Consider the following 20,724-nt stretch of genomic DNA (forward strand, 5'->3'; position numbering starts at 1 on the left):
GCCGGGAGGTTAAATATCAGCGAAGATCGCAACTCGGCTGTACATTAACATTTTACACGGTGGAGAGTTCACTCGTAAAGAATATACCCGCGGACCTCCCCGAACGAAAGAACGGTGGATCTAACTGAAGGAAGGAAGGAACGCGGAATGGGCGAAAGGCCGCAGAGAGAGGACTCTGCAGACTGCTGCAGCAGCGGAGCCGAACGAAATTTGATCCAGGCTTCATGAGTGGGACGCCATGCAGCGGCCTGGAAGATGCCGTGCCGGCCGTTGGTCCACTCCGCTATTTTATCATAATATACCAAAGCCACAGCCGGTTTCTTGCACGGGCTTCTTCTTCTTCTTCTTCTTCTTGGCAGGGTAGAGCGGCGCGCTCCGGAGTCTCACGGGGGCGGGGGAAAGGAAGAGAAGGGGCCGCGTAGGTGTGAAGGTAGTCAAATCACATCAGCGTCACTTCATCCCGCCGCCGCGACGCGACGACGGTGTCGTTGCTCCATTCTCACGACCCTTAAGTATGTGCTTCGCTCCGGGTTCGTCTGGGTACCTACGCATCGCCGGGAAAGGTGCGCGGGGACACGAACTTCCGGTTGAAAACCAATAATACGCATGCATCATGCGGAACACGCGGCTAACATGAGAAAACGAAAATTTACCAAAAATGATTCCACGAAAATTAGGCAGCATAATGAAGGCATTTCGGACGTTCCTGTTTTACCGACAGATTCGTCAAATCGTGTTTCACACGTTCTTCCTCTTCTGCAAGTAACCAAACCTCCTCGAATTGTGGAAAATTAAAGAGTTTATTGTCGTCCTTGTATGTGATCATTGAGGGAATTTCGAGAAATGGACGAAAATACCATAAATGTACCGATACGTTTTGAGGCTATGGTGAGCTACTGTACAGCCAAATTGTGTATTTGGCATCAACTCTTCAAACTCTTCTTAATGATCGTACATGCGATATCATAAGCCTTGTTACTTCCTCAAGTTTTAAGCAAACTTATCGCTTGGGGGGAATAAAAAGTTCGAAATGTGATTTGCTCAATTTTCCGGTTAAACTCAAAGCACGGATTCTTGATTGGTTTGTTCATAAAGTGCAAAAATTCTGGAACCTGAAGAAGAGGATGTCAAGACTTTTCAAGTTACAAGATCCAGGTGGATTGAAGTCGATATGAAGTTATGACGCGTTTGGAGGGTGGGTTACAGGTACAAGTAACCAGTATGAGTATCGACAGTCGGGTCGAGCGGAAATGGCCATCTTTGTGTAACACTAGATTGCAGCTGGGCGGTGGCCGCCGCGGAAACATTACAAATTATTCAATGAGATCAGAAACCTCCAAAGTACAGGGCTTAAATAACTCGCATTTCCCCGGGAGGGGTCCGCAATATGCAAGAGTTCCCCCGCGGAGCGGGGAAAAACTGCCTCGCTCCCTCGCTCCGTCATGCGGTATAGCAAAAATCGCACATCGGGAATCTCGGCGGGATTCAAAGAGGACTCTGTCGTGGGGTGAGGTAGGGTAACAAAAGGGGGGAGGACTTATAATTGCCGTTCCGAGTTTTCGCTCGAAGCTTGCAGATCTTCGAGCCCCCGCGAAAGCGGAAAGAGAGCGCGAGAAGAGAGGGGCGAGAGGGAGAAGGAGAGGAGCGTCGTCGAGATGCGGGACGGTGATTGGACCCTGGGCACCCTTCGGTCTTCTCGCATGATGGAGGCGCGCGTATGGGTGTGCTACTGAAAGAAGAAGGGGGGCCGCGAAGGGTGGCCGGAGTCATCCTGCCCCGTCTCTCTCTTCCTCTCTCGCCTCTCCTTCTTTTTTGCAAAGTTTTTTGTTTTTTCGCTCGCCCTCTCGCTCTCTCCCTTTGTTTACCTTAGCCCGATCATTAAAATGGCCGCCGCATCGTCGGCCTCTCATTGGCTGACGCCGCCCTTCGCCTCGCGACAGTACTGCAACCCTACTCTCAACTTGAAGACCCTCGTGTATGTGTCATACCACGCGGTACCCACCACCAACACACCTCCGGACGGCAGCAACACCCCCCCGTATGTATTACGTCATACATGTAGAAAGAACCGAAGACCTGACTTCATAGTTTATGGAAATCTTCAATAAAAATATAGTTGCACTAGGCCCCCATAGCGAAAAAATCATCAACCGCGTCAAAAAACGAATGTGGGGCAAATTGCCCTCAACCGGTATTCAGAGTTAAGATGGGCTATTCCAAATGTCCTCGTGACCGTGAAAATGGTGGAAGCTATCATGTCTTGGGCAATTCACATCGTCAATCAAGGCTTAGACCTTAAACAGTTTCGCGTATGCACCGTACTGTTTTTTCAGTACAATAATCCGACTCCTAGAAAGTATCTTCGATGATTGGATCTCATACTTTTCGTCCACAAGCTGCAATTTTTCATCGTAGTACCAAACATGTGCGTGAAACACAACCTGCAGCACCCAAGATCAAAGCGAATCGTAACTCGGGAATTCTTTAACTGCAGTAATCATTGGGCATCAAACACTGCTTCACACATAAATTATATAAATGTTCCTGTTGAAAAGATCATGAATTATAGAAATTCTGACGGAGCAGAAAGTTTATTGAACTGAAGAGCATGAACGGCAGTGTTCCATAAACGCGGGATCATGAATTGTAGTGATTCGTGTAACAGTGAACTCAGGATTTCCATATTTAGGATCAGGAATCACAAAATTCTTTTTCACGAAACCAACATGGTTCCAGATTCCGTAGAATGTACTTGTTGTTACCTGAAATCCCAGATAATTCATCGAAATGAATAACCTGATTGATTAAAAAACGCTTATCCACCAAGATTACAATCGTAAAATTCAACGACAACCGATGTTCTCGACTTCCCGAGTCGAAGTTTAGTGTCTACATTTAACTCTACCAAAGTTCATATAAACCTACTTTGGAGGAAACTAAACCTGGGAATCCTACATGGACTCTCTAACTGCTAAAATGAAAATTTATGAACAAACCCTACAGTGAACCCCCAACTCCTAAAAATAAAACTACCAAACTTTACTTTGACTCTCTCGGTAGACGATTGAACCTATTTTGATGCTATTCAATCTACAGCTCCTCCATTGAACCTGCAACTTCTCGTCTGTACCAGATATACAATTACCTCAGCGACATTCAAGTGTTCACAATGAATAATCCAAGGCTATTTCGATCTAATATTGATAAGTTTCAATAACATTTGAAAATCAAGTATTGCATATCAACTGTATTTATTCAACGTTCATACAAATACAAAAACCCTTTTAACGACTGGAGCTTCAAGTTAACATGAATACAAAATCACAAATTTTATTGATACATTGAAGTGTATTACCTCTAGAGGGTTGAAGCAGGTTCTAAACAGACGGCACTTTGTGCCTAGACTTGGTAAATCAGGAAATTTCGTATATTTTTAGCGTCAAAGTAGTGTCTAATATCGCATTGAAATAGAAGCTACTTTACTACCTTTAAACCCTACGTAGGGTTTAAAGTAGGCGCTATTTTCGACTCGGGTTGTTATCGCTCAACCTACTTCGATCCGAGTGAGCAGCCTCGGTTGTACCCCATAATTCTCAGCCTTGGAATAAACGGAATCATCGGAAAGCACCGTAATAATATGATCGGTTCGTATCGCGTGAAAGAGAAGCACCCCCTTCGGATTCGGTTGGTACCTGGATGCGTGCTACTGGCCGGAACCGAGCTGTCACTACCGGGAGAAGTAATACGTCAGCGTTGGCTCTTCTCACGGTCGCCGGTTAGCTGCCGGAGAGCGGCGACGAGGAACGTTTGTACGGACAGACAGGTTAGCGCGGCACAAACACGTGTCCGGGAACAACAGGTAGAGCGGTAGATTATATATATAGGTGGTCCGAAAGAGCAGCCGCCTTCTTCTTATTCGCAGAAGAGGAATCGCCGCGACGCGTCAACGGGGTGCGACGACGCGACGCACCGCACTTTCGGAACGAGAGAGATCTCCGGACGTTTCGACGGCAGACTACAAAAGAATGGCCGAACTTGCGGTAAGATTCGCCAAATATTCTGCAACCTCGGGACTACCGAGACTCGAGTCGAACCAACGCCGCGACGCGACGGGCCGAGTTTAATCGAAGGAATTTCGCTTGCCGACCCTTTTTCTTCTTCTCTCTAGTTTGATCGAACAAAGAGGCCGCCATGTTTTTCCTCGGATATCAAACCCACGTGACTAACGGATTGCTGCTTCCTCTACATCTCATTATACGCATTTACTTGCCTGCCTTTAACGAGATGTCAGGTTACCCGCTAGGTGTTTCAATTTTTCTTCGGATCGCTTCAATCTTCGGACAATGATGGAGTTTTTAGATGGAGTAATTGGAAGAAGATTTCCATAAACGATGAACAAACATAAGTTCTGCTTTACATACCCAAAGTAACCTCAAAGCGTCTCAGAATCAGTTCCAAATCAGTATTTACACTGTATTTCCATTGATTTTTCAAAATTTCTTCTAACTTTATCATTTTCGAAAGTTTAAAACGATCGGTTCGTTATTCGGGAGGAAAGAAAGAACGCGTGAGATTAGAAGATTCGGTTAGTCGATCGGTACTCCAACATCTTCCTAAAACTTTATGACAACAGTGTGCTAGGAAAATTTGGAGAACTGTTACCATTGAAATCAGTGACACACATTTAACCACGTTTGCCTGATCTAGTCTGAAGTCTGAAGTCTGAAGTCTGAAAAATTGCTGCCCCTAAAATCCATGGGAGTCGGCGTGTACGAAAGAAACGATGGTGAAAGAGGTAATTCTACGATCCCCCCATTGCAGCGCCTAATCATCGACATCCGGTAACCTTAGGGACTCTCGACAAGGATCACGGCTAATTTTACCCAACGTACAAACTTCCACGAATGAAATTTGCATGAAAAATATTTGCATCCGCTTGTTCATGAAAGAATGATATTTGTGTGAATGAATCCGCAACGACAGTGTAATTACATGCCTCATAAAAATCCGAGATTCATTGATAACTGGATAGATCCTGACCGATGTGTATTCACCTCGAATATCAGAAACAAGAAAATTATAGAGACCCAAAAAATCAGAGGTACAACTATTTGCGTGGAAGTATGCAGTGGAAAAGTTTCGAATTCGTCGAAGTCCATATGTCCAGAAGTTATTCGAAAATTGTAGAACCGTGCATAAAACCAATGGAAGGGTAAATTGACGGTGCTGAAATAGCTGCAACTTGAAAGTAAAGCCCTTCGAATATTCAAAGCATCTGCGGTGGGAGTGACATTGGTCATTAAATTTTTAAACGGTGGGGAATCGACCATCTAGACCTAATTCGTCTGCTAATCCCATATTTCGGTCGGGTTTGCAGATATTCGAGAGCAAAGCCATCGGGCATAAATTCCCCGTTTCGTTTCTTATAACTGCAGAGAGGCTGCTAAGTGATCTCAGTCAGCTGAAACAAAGCTTCGACCCGGCTCGGTTGCTGCTGTGCTGCAGTTTCACTACCGCGTGTGTATAATTTGAATCGGTCGTAACGCGGTGAAACCGAAGAAACGAGCGAGCGCGAAGTCTCTTCGCGTCCTTCTGTCCTGCTTTACTTCGCTCCTTCTTTCATTCTATAGACGTCGAAAACGAACGGCAACGAAATGGTAATAACGGAAATAACAGAGGAAGGTCCTGAGGGCTGCACGGGGGGTAATTTCGATGTTTAAACAATTCGAACGGCCGAGAATTCGAGCGGTCGAAAATTCTAGGGCAAACCTTTGGCCCGCGCAGCCTCCGGCTATACGCAATATGCTCAACAGCTTTCAGTCGTTGAAATATTATACGTCTGTCTGTACGTCTGTCTGACTGTCTGTCTCGCCTCGAACTACGGACTGCGCGAATCGCCGTCTATGATGGGCGCCTCCACACGCCAAACGGCCCATTACCAAAAATTAGAGTCCTTCGACGAGACGGGACGGAGTTTAAACCCTCCTTATTTCGATTTTTAAAAAAGGAGATACAGTTTCCATTGCTTTAACTACACACAAACGCACAGGTTCGGTCAACACTGGCGTGAGAACGAAAAGTTAAAAGTATGATATTAAAAGCAATGAATTTCAGACGAAATGGCGGCGCCATTTTAAAAGCCTTAAACCATCCTTGGCAGTTCAAAGTTATAAAGAGTGTCGCAGCGCAATGGTCTGAAACACGGTACTTAAGTCCACGTTCTTCTTTTCCTTCGGGTTTTATTTGCGGATCAAAGCTTCGGATTCAACGGTTGGATTACAAAAAAATAAACATACAAGATCACCAGCCGGTGTGGCTTAACCAAATTACTCGGATTGAGTGAGAGAGAGAGAGAGAGCGCGATAAAGAGGGAAAATCTGAAGGGTAAAGAAAATGGTTTCCCAAACACTGAGAGCCCGGCGAGCTTTGAAGTTAGGTTACGTAAAATATCCTGATTACGCATGATGTAACTATCTTACACACATAACCAACTCCTGAAAAATTAGGCCTAATTTACGTGGCCGGATCAAGCTGCCTCTTATCTCAGGTCCGATGATTAAACAAATAAAAAGAAATCGAACTTTACAAAGAAGAGAGGCAGTCCGGTTGACCCCGCAGCTGATGCCCGTTCATCTTCTGTGAACTAAACGAAGCGGCGTTGATCAGTTTCGAAATTCAATAAATTAATTAACCGATTTCCTCCTCAGTCTCGACTCTCGTAGACGGTCCTAAAACTAACTCGAGGCGTGGGGATGCAGACGGTGCAGGATGCAGGTTACGGGGAAGGCGAGCTAACAACCAGTTAATTGCAAAGTCGTTTAAAATTCCCGGCTCGACTCGCGCGGCATGAATATGGCGGCGGGATCATGAATTTATGAATTTATGTCAGTGACCAATTGCCGGGTCTGCGCGGCAAGTAACGCCGTGCAATGTGTATAAACTTTTACTCCCTGATAACTGGCCGCAGCGCTTTCGGCCGCATCTCGAAGCACGGGTAAGTATTATTACAGTACGGTACGGTTGGGCATGTAGCGCAAGAATATGGTGGCCGATCATCGCGGATGAATCCGTGCCTCAGCGGCAGCTCCGCACCACCGGAACGAGTGATACAATCGTGACTCGAAATCCTAGGAGGAATACCGCGAGATCGCTACACTAAATATCGACTGCGTCTCCCGCACGGCTCCTACGGTTTACGGATTACGGCTTACGGCTAGGCCGCAGCTAGTTCCTCAGATCGCTCCTACTTTCACCTCTTTGCACGACGGTCGGGGTAAATCGCGTCCCGGTTTATTACGCAAGACAATGAAGCCTTCTTGTGCAATCGACAACGGCCTAGCCAGCAATATGCTGCTGCAGCCGTACACTTTAACCCCGCACGCCACGGTGTTTCTTATTATATACTTACAGCCTCGCGGCGTACGGAACGAGCGAAAAAATTTCATAACTTGAACCGTAAAGAGTCTCGAGGTATTGCAACAGAAATTAAATAATCCATTTCAGGAATCTCCGTGCACTTGTAATTGTGCAAGACTAAAGAATAATCAAGATTAATAAAAATGTTGATTTTTCACCGAGTGTGTAAAAAAGTTCGCTGAACGCTCGTGTTACATAAAATTTAGATTCCAAAGTTCGAAAGGTGCACGTTTCATACTAATTATTATGCAGAGTGAATTCCTAACGACTGCATGAGTCCGTCGTCTGCTAAAATTTAATGCGCATGCTCTACAATCCAAGAGTGGCTGTTTGCCAGGGCGATCGACCGTCGCAAATATAACCTCAAAAATTTTAACCGTTGTCACTGGCAGTTGTACTCAACACCGACAACTGTCAAAATTGGACCACGTTAAAAAAAAAAAAATCAATTTAACATATAATGTATAAGTCCGTGAGGTATACACATAAAAATAAATCAAAAGTATTAAAATAATTGGTAGCTACCGCTAAATATTGTCCTACATAGTTCAGATTTTACGACAAGTTTTTTTCAGTATTTTTCATAAATTTTTTGAATGGTACCTTGAAAAAAAAAGTTAAAAAATGAACCACCTCAATTTTTGTGTCCGATACAACTGGCTTGACTTTTGGGAAACAGCTTGTACAACGATTGTAACAAGAAAGACGACGAGTACGAGTTGACGAAATGATTATACAATTAGTCGTAGAAATGAAGGATGGATTTAACGGATGAACGAAGTAAGGAATGAATGAATATTACGGAATGATATCACTCGGTTACGGATGCATTATACATACGGGGCGATATAACGTTCCTCGGTTAGTGAGTCATATTTTCTATTAACGTTAACAACCGCAACGAAGCGACCGGCGCTATCAAACCGAACGCCGTGGCGGCCCGCGACTAAACTTTAAGAGTGGAGCAGACGCGGCATTTGATCCCATTTGCCACCCGAGCGTCGCGCGCGTATACACACGATTTATCCTAATCTCTGCGGTCCAGATGCTGCTCCTAGAGGACTGAAATAAAAGTGTATAAGTATACGCGGAGACCACAAGCGACGAGATCGTGTCGAATAATTAAAGTGAAAATTAACTGGCTGCCTTACATTATAGCTGAGCAATCTGGAGACGTAAAACAAAGAAGTTGAGGAACTAGGAGAGGAAAAAGTTCATGCTCACTTTACCCAGCGATGAAAGTAACAGAATGGATTAAACAAATTTGCGCAACAGCGAGCCGATCGGGAGCGATTAAAACGAAAGTTGCCGACAAAAAACTGGGCTCTATGGGTGCAGCGCGTGTATTCATGATCTGAAACTCGTCTGGCCGAGTCACTCTGGACTCACCCACGCCTGTAGTCAAGCAAAGGTATGGGTACATACCCAGGGAATAGAGCAAGTCGGAATCTAGGCCGTAGCAGAGCGCTGAGCTAGATGAACGGTAACCAATAAACATGCGCATTACGGTGCGATATTATTATCACCGTCGAAGGAGAAAGTGGCGCAAGTTCGATATTCAGTTCACAAATACGCGATCTCTGTTACGCTATGTATTATGTACACGTATACAATATGAGGCTTAACAATACGTAACTGATTCCATCTCTCCGTGCAGTCAGTAAAATTCGTTTCACGGCATGGTCTCATAAATAAGGAATGTCATTTTATGTTCGAACGGTCGCAGGCCACTGCATTTAGCCGTAATTAAAACACGTAACAAAGTCATTTCAGTACGAAACATTTGCTTACACATCAAACGTGCAATTTGAACCAATTAAATGCTACAGCGGTGTACGCAATGAGCGCATAACATTTCACCAGACCGCACAGCTTGACTGAAGGAGTCACTGACGATGAGTGATCGTCCAGCCAAGTTACCGAGGATCATTTCAGAACCGTTCCGTACGGCTCTTAGGAATATTCAAGTTTTTTGGCCAAATTTCGTGATTCTAACTCGTACAGCGTGCATAATCAACAACCTATTTGCTTCAGCACACGAGCTTTGAACAATCGGACTACGTGAAGCCTCGACGATTATACAGGCCTGCGATCGATTTCCCCTGACAAAATTGAGTAGTAATTTCGGTAGGTAATAGGTACGAATCTATGAAAAAAATATTCACAAAATTCTATCGCCTGAATTTTCTAAGGAAATTATACATTATGTAACAAGGGAATAAAGTCGGAGATTATTCCCGCGGGTGGGCAATAACCCACCCCCCCCCCCCCCCCCGCTCAGGGGAAAACTTGGAAAAAATGAATATTGTTTATATGTTATTAAATAGAGAGAATGTGTCATTGAATATTGCACAATCAGTAAATATCAATGTCTATTCTCGTAGGTAAATTCTTTTTTAATCAAATTGCAAGGGATTGATAAATTTCAAGCTACTCATCAAAATGTTACGAATTTGTTGAGGATCCCCAAAATTTTGGATTAAAAATTGTCATAATTCTTTTATTCGTGGGTAAGTGTAATCATTTTATCAGTTTGACAGTTAGAATATCATTGAAAGTTTGTAACAATACATGTGGTCGGTTTTGCCAACGTTTTGCTGTTGCATGTTGCAATGTTCTTCATTTTATACCTGAACATTCAATTTTATATTCATTATATGTTATTTTTTCATACAATTTGGTCAAAAATCTGTAAATACGCACATCTTGCATGAAAATAAATCTCGATACGCTGTAGAAAGAAACTAACGCTCTATTTTAATTCAACATGTCGGAATACCTAAAAAAAAAGAAAAAACATCAATACATAAGGGGGAAATTAAAATTTATATTTCGCAGGTCTGTGTTATTAGAGGAATATGACGAATAGCCAGCCGAGTCATAAAGAGGGCGGGGGAGGGGGGTGGAGAAGAAGGCAAAGAAGAGAGAGAAAGAGAAAGAAAGATAGAGGGAGACGGGCGAACGGTGAGATATTGGAGAATGATTTCATGGCTGCATTCCTTGAAGCCAGAGACTGGAGGAGATGCTGCAGGCCTATCTGGAATAATAGAATACCATTTGCCATTGTGTTCTCTCTTCCTATACCCGACTCGACGTACACTTTTACACGGACGCCTGTACTTCTCTGTATACACTTACACACACAGCTCACTGGCACAGAGACAAATCGTATACGCGTGTCCATTTACTTGTATCGTGTATACGTGAGGGATTGCTAAGGAAGAACGGACGAAATACCCACGGGCTAGTCGCCACGTGCAGTATAAACGCGGACCATCATTATTACGTGCGCATCCATATTCCCTCCCCGCCCTTCTTAACGTCTGCATAGCATAAACCAAGCGGCGATTCACCTCCCTTAAAATCCCATACATGTACGTACATAAAAAAGTTCCACACGTATATGTTTCGGAGGTTGGAGTCCGAACCCTTCGAATTGGACTGGATAAGTTTCGAATGTTCTTCGTATTCGGCTGAACTGAACGGTACGCTATGTCGAACATGTCCAGAAACTATCTGAACTCGTTCATGTACAAAAAAAAGTATCGTCGCGGAGTACGAACTAGACAATTGCCAGATACCTTACGCTAAAGTTGTGACATTTGTCACAGTGAAACACTGAGTAATAGGGGCCAATGTTTTTTGATCGGATAATATTTTCACCTCCGTTTCACATGTGACATAACCTCGATCATCCAAAATTGAAAGGAGGAAATAAGGGAAATGTGGTAAACTGATTTATCAGTCTATTCGATGGCCTGGTGAAATATCGCTCGTAGGTCATAGAATTAACGGTTTACTGGTATTGGACTCAACGAAACATTCATAGCATGAAAAGTTCCAAATGGCAACTGCAGAATATTTGACAGAGACTACCCAAAACAGTTTATTCATGTTTGCAAAACCATCTTGATACTGACATTCAAATAATGATCATCAAACTTTTGAATTTCAAACAGCTGAAAATTATTATCGAAGGTTATGCTACCGCGGCTTAAAAGTTGTAAACGTATGTAAAAATACTATATTAAATCCAAAAATATTGAACTCTATCAGTTAGATCAGCGTTTCATTGCAACACAAGTAATAAAATTTAACCACAAGGGATTTGCTTCACTTTTTTCTAGACAAGCGGTCTTCACAGAGTTGAAGAACTCGCTAGTATGTAAGGTTAGTTGAACAATTGAACAATCCTGTACAGATTTTCGTTCTTTCCTTAGTAAGCGTCGCGTTTTCGAATCAAGGCTAGATATCCGATGCACCAGAAATACTAGAATTGGAAAGCATCGAACGCTATTGGTAAAATGAGAACGAGTAGCATCGAGTTGATTCGAAAAACATGAAACCCACTCGCTGCTATGGAATGTAATACGAAACCTTGATGAAGAATTGTAGGATGTGTTCTATTCCATGTATTCAATTGTACACCATATTCCCGGATGTTCTCGCAAATTTTACGACAACGAAAAGAAAAAGCGTCCGTCAGGAGGATACGACTTGAAATAATGTGAAAATTCTTTTCATTTGTTCTCATTCATAAATATGTTACTTCCCATACAGGATTAGGGATGGTGGGGGACGAGTGAGCAAGCACTGAGATTACTTTACGACCGGTGTTTGCAGTTTGGAGTATTCGGAGGTTGATTTACGGTCTAAAAGTTCGTCACCGAACCTTTTTTCGTAGGAACTTTCCGCAGGTATTATATTGCATATCTGCAGGATATCCTTGACCCGCACCCCTGGGAAAATAGCGTTTTCCGTACACCTACACAAATACATTATTATATCCATCCGGAAGATTTTGGGTATGGTCAGTTCTCTCGTGTAAGGTACATTATACCCTCCACCACAAACACACATCCATAAAAGGTAAAAGGGAAAACATTTAGCTTCCGGCGGGTTGGCGGATATACAACAATGCGAAAGGGTCACGAAATCACGGTTATCCCCGAGGGACGCCGCGAGGATTAAGGAAGGACTCCAAAATTGTACGAACGTGCGCAATCCTCATGCTAGCGCTGAACGAACACCTGCCTGCCTATAATATACGAATTTACGTTCATGATATACTCGTCTATATACATTTTGCCTACATACCTGTATACGAAAAATATTATCGCAAAATACTGCGTGGGTTAAACCACAAGGAAATTAACCCTCATTGTCGGAAAGGATATCCCAAATGAAATTCGTAACATGTACAGGGTGTCCCATTTTAATTTATACAGCTGAATAACTCAAAAAATTACAAACTAATCAAATTGTGTCAAATAAAAATTGTTGGATATCGAGGGCTGACCCAACTATGATCTTCACTTTGACCTTCATTTTTAAGCTTATTTGAATGCCAACTTTTGTTTAGAACTCTATATTCAGATAGGTATCCATGTTAGAGGTCAAGGTGATCCCTAGGGGTCATTTAAATGTCAAATTTTCGCTTGATGCTGGAAAGCTGGTAAATCGTGACATTGCTATTTGGGTCATAGTTTGGCCAGCCCCTCGATACCCAACAACTTATGTTTGGAACATTTTTTGATTGGCTTGCAATTTTTCGAATTATTCAGCTGTATAAGTTAAAATGGGACACCCTGTATATATATATAATATCATCAAACTTCACCGCGTGGGCAGCTGAACTTTACACCGAAAATTATCGAGTTGTTTCTTGAATATTTGCAAAAAATAAAAAATCTGTCGAAAATTTAACACCTATTATCGAGTACCTAAACGAATCACCAATTGTTCCCGCGCGAGAAATGTTTCTCTCATTACCGTCAGCGGACGACAGGTTTATGGGGATGTTTTTTCTTTCTCTAAGCCTCCTCTGACTCAATCGAACGGGATTTTTTACTGACACATTCGAGATGTGATTTTTTATCCACAGCGATATTTCATCGCGGTGAATGAGAGTGTGTATAGCATAAACAGATTCCATCGTGTATAGTTGAGCAACTTAATATAATATACATCCTGCAAGCGTACAGTTGAGCAATGTACCTCTACCTACCTACCTCCATAAGCGATTATAAGCTATAACCAGTATAGGAATAACAATGGAGAAGTGAACTGCACCTGTAACATCAAAGGATGAGCAAAGTGTCGAATGACACACTAATACCCTGCAGACGTGAATGTACATATAACGTCCGAGTTTATACACGTCGACGAGATACGGACGCAGGTATAATGTATGCGATTAGCGAGCAGAGCGATACAAAACATACAGGGTGCCTATACATAGGTGTAAGCTTGTATTGTACGATCAGTTTGTACCTCACCTGAAGGGATGTGCAGGCTTAAGACAGTAATGGAAATGACTCCTATATTCTCAGGCACTATACAGGAAGGCAACCTACTCCTATTGTTCATGTCGACGGTTGATTGACGCATCGATTAGCTAATGGCTAATGGATCGCGATAGATCTTTGACCGTATCTACACGCTTCCTTCGCCCGCGGATTGCGCCGACAGGATATCAAAGTACAATCGAAGAAGAGAAAAGACCGTCAAGTTCTGGTTATTGTAGCCGAATTGTTTGAGGGACCCGATGAACGCTTGCAGATCGGTGCAAAGTGGTCGAAGGTATAGCTTATTACCTGGACTGAAAATAAAAAGAAGAAGATGGCCAAGTGTAATGCAACTGCCGAAAAGCGGTTAAGCTGGTACTGCAATAATCTTGATGGCCGAACTGACACGCGAATATGCACGCATATGCAACGATGACGCCAAAATCCCGTTGAACTCTTTGAACCCCCCTTGTGCTCTATTCGTGCAATTTTTTTTTACGACCCTCGAAAGTCGTAACTCCCTGAAATCCATATAATCTGACGTTTAACTGTCCGTTGAAGGAATAGTGAGTGGGAAGAAGAGAGAAAAAGAGGAGCTTTATACTTGACTACCTTTGAACGAGCTACTTATACCTACGCGGTGGAGAAAATGGCATTTCGCAAGAAATAAAAATACGGCGTTGAAAAGACGTTTCGTTTTGATTATTTGCAATTTCGTTTCGGTTAGCCGTTCAGGCAACTGTAAAAATGCATCGTATTTGAAAAGAATAATTGCCCTACTCGTTACCAAAACAAAGAGAGAGCATGAAATTAATACAAAATGTCTACTGAAATGTGGAAAAAATTGTTTCAGGTACATGAGAGATATAATATAATTGTATATTCACAAAACAACGGAAGCGATGTACAGTTCTTATACTTCTAAACTACGCACGTATGTATAAGCAAATTTTCAATTGGTTTATTTCGAGGGTTTACTAAGAGAAAAAAAAATAGCACATTTGTCAAAAAGATTTCCCGACAGACCCGAAGCTGAATTCGAGACATTGAGAACGGTAATGAATCCCGCAATTACGTCGGCTGCAGTTGGTTAAGTGAGGCTGAGTAGGTATAAGATGACGGAGAGGAAGTGCAGTGTGCAAGGTTCGTTACGAGGCAATAGGCATAGATCCCTATCACCGGGCAGTATCAATACAGGGACGTTATATCCTGAGGCGTGGAGGCGGGGAGGCGGGAAGGCGGTGAGGGATGTAGGCGATAAGGTGAAGGGATTCTCGACGCTTGCGGCGCGTATTATAGGTGTCTGCGGGCAGGGTGGTCGCGTCGAGAGGATCCCGGCTGTATTTCCCTTCATCCTTTACCGAATCCATGTGCTTGCAGCGAGCTTGGGTTGGTAAGGTGGGTATACGCTTTACACGCGTGCGCGGGGAGCCACCGGCAGACAGAGCAGCAGCAGGGCTCGATGCTCGCGTGATGAATATTTAAGCAGCCCTTTTCGGTATCCTTTGATTTCCTCAAAGATGCTGACGTGCTGACGGTTGATCGACGATTGCTTCTCGCGCTCGAGACGCTGTCCAGATCCTCCGGTGATCCACGTTCATCCTTGTGCATAATCCGGGATTCGGGTATCGGCTGTAACGAAACCACTAAGAATTGAAACGTCTGACTTTTGCGAACCTCATTCCAGGTGTCGTTCGTTAAATCAAAATTCTCAGAGCTTCCAAGTCACCTTTGAATCAGCTGCACTCGCCAAGCAAATGCGATGATGATTCACACATAACATCAGCTTGCAGTTCAGTTAGAAATCTGCAGCGGAGAAATCTCTACGGTTCTGCAAAATTTCTTTTCTAAACGTTCTTATTGGATTCAAAAATCCGCTTTACGTAAAGTTTACAGTAAGTGCAGTCTCAACTTCTACCATCCAAAGCATGCAAATCGACGCTGAATCAACTCTCCGCAATTTCAGCTTCGAGTTGAACTTGATAACCGTAAAAAGTCTCGGATGATTTTCACAATATTTTTCAACATTTATTATATTCTCGGATTCACCTGACGCGGAATAGTGCGTTATATAGTTACGGGTAACAACGAGCCAGAAAAACGGAAGAAGACGAGGTTGATTTTCCGGCGCTTTCTTGCTGGGATTTTCGCTTTCGGTGGGCACATACTCGAGTACATGCGTATGCTCACTCCAAACTGGAGTGAAAGGGATCGACGGAAGCCGTTTTGCCAACCGTGGTTGAGGACCCGAGGCTCGCATGTCGGGTGCTTTGCTTTTCCCATATGCGCCCGTCATCCTCGACGCGAAATTACTCTCGGAACACGGCATTTGAGTGTAATTTAACTTCTTTCATCCGAGTTTCCGCCACGATAAGCCCTGCACGCCTGAAGCGCGCGCATGCGACGCGTGAATTCCCGCATCAGAAGCGTCAAAAAGATTTCCCGGCAGAAAATTTCAACGTCATACTCGTGATGACTATAACAGAAACTCCTTCTCTGCAAGCTCGAAAGACTCGCGAACTTTGGTCGTGAAACTATAACTAAACTATACTTGCGGATGTTGTTCTGATTAATGTGTAATAAAGTTCGAAAACTAGGTGAGTGCAGCCGAAAGTTATAATCGTACCGCAGAAATGGAATTGCAACCTCATCAATGCTCGTTAACTTTACTTTGCGCCAGAGTATACAGATAACTGTTGATAAATTCGCATTCGCAGTTTCATAGTTCATCCTGCAGTTCCATGGGTTTCTCTCACAGTTACTTATATGTGTGCGATGAAAAGAATTAGCCACAATAGTTCGTCTTCTATGCGGTTTATTTCATGATTTTCTCTTTGTTTCTATGTACAATTAATGATGTGCCGAGGTTAACGCAAACCCTATTCCTTACAAGGCGTGTAACCATATAGGTATTCCGATTAACCTCACATCCTCACGATTCTTTTTATAGATTGAAACGGTTTGTCTTTCTTGTATAGACGACAACCAACACAGGCACAGCCACCCCAGTATCACGACTTACGTCCGGTCTTTCAATGGCTCTGTACAAACAGCTATAGCTTACACTAGTCCATGAGAGAAGCAACGTGGCTAAGTGAGACAATGTGGGTGTACAATTGTATACACGTTTGAGCATGTGTATCAGTTCTACGCAAGTGTGTAATTCGTGGGCCACGTGTTTCCGGAAGGCGACTTGAACGGAGGAGCTGAAGAGAGTTGGAAACCTAACGGCCCTTTATAAGCTGGTGTTTCCTCCATCTTCGGTGGCAATTATAGTCATTCAAGTATCGGAAAATCAGAGGAGTTTGATGGCTGTAGCTGGTCACATGGGAGTGGTGCCGCGGCTTGTTTAACCGAAAGTCAAGAATCCCGGAGCAAGTATGGTGTATAGAATAAGAAGACAGAGAGAGGGTTGAGATGAGGAAGAAGTCGAGGAATAAAAAGAAGCCGTTGTACACAGGTTCGATAGAATTTGAAGCGTTACATTAGTCGGACTAATGACTAACATGACTGTCCGTAGGTGGATACCGGTTCGTCGGGACCTCGGGACCCCAGGCCTAGGATCTCCTAGCCGCACGTACTCGACTCACACAAAGAAGCCCGGATAAAGACAGAGTAATATGAGGAGAGGGAAAGAGCGATGTGCTCATCCCGGCAACAGTACCGCGTGTCTTCAGCCGCGAGGCCACAAGACGTCGAGAGACGGAGGATCGAATAACGAGAAATAAATCCACGCCTGGCCCAACATTGACTCCCTTCTTTTACTTCTCTCTTCTCGTGTTTTTCATTTTTCAATCTCATTCAGCGGAAATTTTTAGCCTCAATTCACGCGGCAATTATCGGCGCTGAAAGGAGGCAGGTATCTGGCATACATACACACTCATAGTCGAGAGCGCGAAACACGGAGCACACCGGTAAAAAGAAGAAAGAGGTGAAAGAAACTCGGCCGTAAGAACGAGAAACACACAAGGTGGCGCGGCGCGTCATCGCGGGATTAAAACGACTCCGAGATGAGCCACACTGCGGGCAGCAGCGCAGGCACACCTCCTGCGATGCTAGAGGCTAGCCGAGATAAGAGTCGAGAGCCAAGATCCAGCATAGACTCGGCGACTCACTCACTCCTCGCTCCGCGCGGAGACGCGGGATGCATACCGCAAAGCGCGGAGTCAGGCCACGGAAGGGGAAGTTCGGGCTTCTTCGGAAGAGTTCGCGCGCCTCCGGAGCCGCTCGGTGAGCGTCGGCACTGCTCGGAGGCTTGAACTCCGAAACGAAGCGAACTACCGCCGCTGCCTCGCGGCCCTTAGCAGACGCGTCCGCGGCCCCGGCTCTGGTGGTAGTGCAGTTTTTAGTCGCACCCGCGCGTTGTGTCGTCGTACAACGAAAGCGTGCCGAGGAAGCTAACTTCGGAGTGTTTAAAGGCGGCAAGAACTTTCGTCGTTTTTATTTTTTGTTTTTTATTTTTTATATTGGAACAGGAAGCAAGGATATTTTCAAATCTTCACCGAGGATTTTCAACGACGTCGTTGTGCGGTCCCGATAAAAGGATATCGTTGTTCTTTTTTTTTTCGCAAGTTTTGATTGTTCGGCTTCGTTTGCTTCTTTGGATTACTCTTTCTCTCTGTAAACTCAATGTGCAAGTTTTTATCGCGCTGAGAGTGTGACTAAATTACGTGGCTCAGTTTATCGAAGGTGTCTACCGATGTTATAAATTCAGTTCTGGAATTTAACTCCGCACGGATTATAATCACGTGCATACATACCTGGTATAAAATACAGAGGAGAAAAATATAAGTGACGCAGGTTTTTCAAGCGTTCGATCGATCATGAAGAAGAACAAGGAGGACTCGAAGGGGTGATGAAGTGGAGGCGAGCTGTATCGTGTTATCGTTAATTGTTTTAAAACGCGACGAATCTCTTCTATGCGTGGAACAATTACAGTGTGTGTCGAAGTTCAGATGCATGAAAGATATTGAAAATGAAAACAGAGTACAGTGAAAGAAGGCAATGAAGCTTTAGTTCCGGTGAATCATCTCATTTGCGGAATATCATAGTCAAATGAGAAACGGAAGTGGCGGGATTATTAGTGTAGTGTATCAGTAGTAGCTGAAAATCTCCCGTTTGGAGGAACCTCCCAAATCTACCGACATCTTAGCGATATCCTGTACAACTACGGTCCCAATGTGCAGCAGGAATTGCAGGACGCGTTCATGCCTGGTAGTTCGTCAAACGAGCTCTGCTCCAAGAAAGAGGAATAACACCTCGGGAAACAAGGAGGAGAGAAAAAATACTCGCAAAGCAAACAATCTTGTCCGGCTTCGCCACACCGATCCTTAATGTATTTCAAATCGCGAGTCAGGTAGTCGAAGCTGACGATCTAGCTACTGCAGCGGAATAAGGAGCCGGAAGAACTACTCCGAGTTACCACTTCCGCTTAAGGAAACCAGAAAGAGGAGACAGAGTAAGATCGGGGAAACAAATTGGAATCTAATCGAAGTCGGATATTGCATCATTCAGTAGTGTGCAGCCTTCGACGCAATAAAAAGTAACAAAGATGTATGTTCGATATTACGATACAGATCTCGACGGAAAATTGCGTTGTGAAAAAAGTGTGGTTTGAATAAAAATCGTGCTTAATCATATTGTGGGAATTACTATCATATCTATATGTATAGTAGTCCCCTGCATTACAGCGTGTGCGAAGAAGACAGTGGATAGTGATAATAATAGCCGAAGTGTAATGGTATGACTAACGCGGGATAAGGAGAAAAATCTATCAGAATAAATATCATTCACCGCTAACCGTGCGCATTTAAAAACCGCGTATATATGATTCAATACTGTGATAAGTGGTGTTTGTTACGATGGTTTCTACGTCATTTGTGACCCTAGTTTTTCTAGTCTGTTTTCAAACAGTCCTGTTGTCGACGGTCAGCAATTGTGCGAAAACCATCAGCATGTATTGGAACACGACGAACTCTATGTAAGTCGCTATCACACTTCCTCTATCCTTAATGTTTAAAAACAAAAGACGCCCAGCGCGCGATGCAAGATCGCGATCACGAAATGTTTCGGAGCGAACTGCGAGAGAGCGAAGAATAATCGAAGGCGGCGTGATTTCATCTCTGACAATGAGAAAGAGTCTGCAGGTATTTGGAAAACATGTCCGATGTGCGCAGGGGAGTAAATTTGGCCGATCGAGTCGTGACGGTTCGAGAGCGCTGATCAGGGCTTCAATGTGTGCCGACGGGCAGAGAAGAACGGCTGGCTGGTTTATGGCGCGGGCAGACCGAATCCGGAGACTTTAACGCCAGGCGTGTCGGTCCTCGGATTGCTGTGTTCAGGTAGACAGTCCGGGGTACCAACTGCACTGGCTGCCTTCACGGCGTAGGTACTCGCTTCCCGGAATACCCAGGCTAAAGCCCATAGTTTTTGTCTAGATTCCGGTTTCGACGCTTACGGAGGCTTCGTACCTGCACCTTCCTACCTTATGTAGGTACATAAGTACACGAGAACAGCGGTGCGCTCCTTACTTCAACGCAATTAACCTCATGCGCTGCTGGATTAACCCGGTATACGTAACACAGCGACACAAGAAACGAAAAAAGTTTCAAGACCGGCGGACTAGACCACCATACCTGCATGTTTCTGGACATGCTGAATCCGAACGTGATGTCAAAATTGCTCCATCACCTCCTGATTCTGAATTATATGCAGGAGTTGTACATCACTATAACAAACACTTGGGCGGTAGGCTAGACCACCATACCTACGTGTCTTGGTTGTGCTGAGTCCGAATCCGTTGTCAGAATTGTTCCATCCATTTTGAATACTCCTGCCTGAAGCATTCGATCATCGACGTCGAACGTTGCAAGATTTTTGCAAGTTAGAGTGGAAGACCGCATATCTAACTCAAACTCTCAAGGTGACGGAGCAATTCTGACGCTGGATTTGGATCCGAGATGTCCAAAAATGTATAGGTATGGTGGTCTAGTCGGCCGGACGAGACACTTCTATTTTGTTT

The 20,724-nt window shown here is 44.0% G+C and overlaps 1 protein-coding gene across 2 annotated transcripts in view; it reads left to right on the forward strand.

Annotated features, from left to right (window-relative positions):
• Positions 1 to 20,724, forward strand: part of LOC124304626 (ephrin-A5) — a 440,201-nt gene that overhangs the window by 394,064 nt on the left and 25,413 nt on the right. The window contains exon 1 of one of the 2 annotated variants that reach the window (XM_046763105.1): positions 18,032 to 19,683. The exons of the other annotated variant lie outside the window; for it this stretch is intronic. Within the exon in view, the coding sequence (XP_046619061.1) occupies positions 19,565 to 19,683 (119 nt within the window). The 5' untranslated portion in view covers positions 18,032 to 19,564. Of the gene's footprint in view, positions 1 to 18,031; positions 19,684 to 20,724 lie in introns of those variants that run through there. 2 annotated transcript variants of the gene reach the window in all.

The sequence above is a fragment of the Neodiprion virginianus genome, chromosome 5 (assembly GCF_021901495.1).
Source record: "Neodiprion virginianus isolate iyNeoVirg1 chromosome 5, iyNeoVirg1.1, whole genome shotgun sequence".
Taxonomy (NCBI): Eukaryota; Metazoa; Arthropoda; class Insecta; order Hymenoptera; family Diprionidae; genus Neodiprion; species Neodiprion virginianus.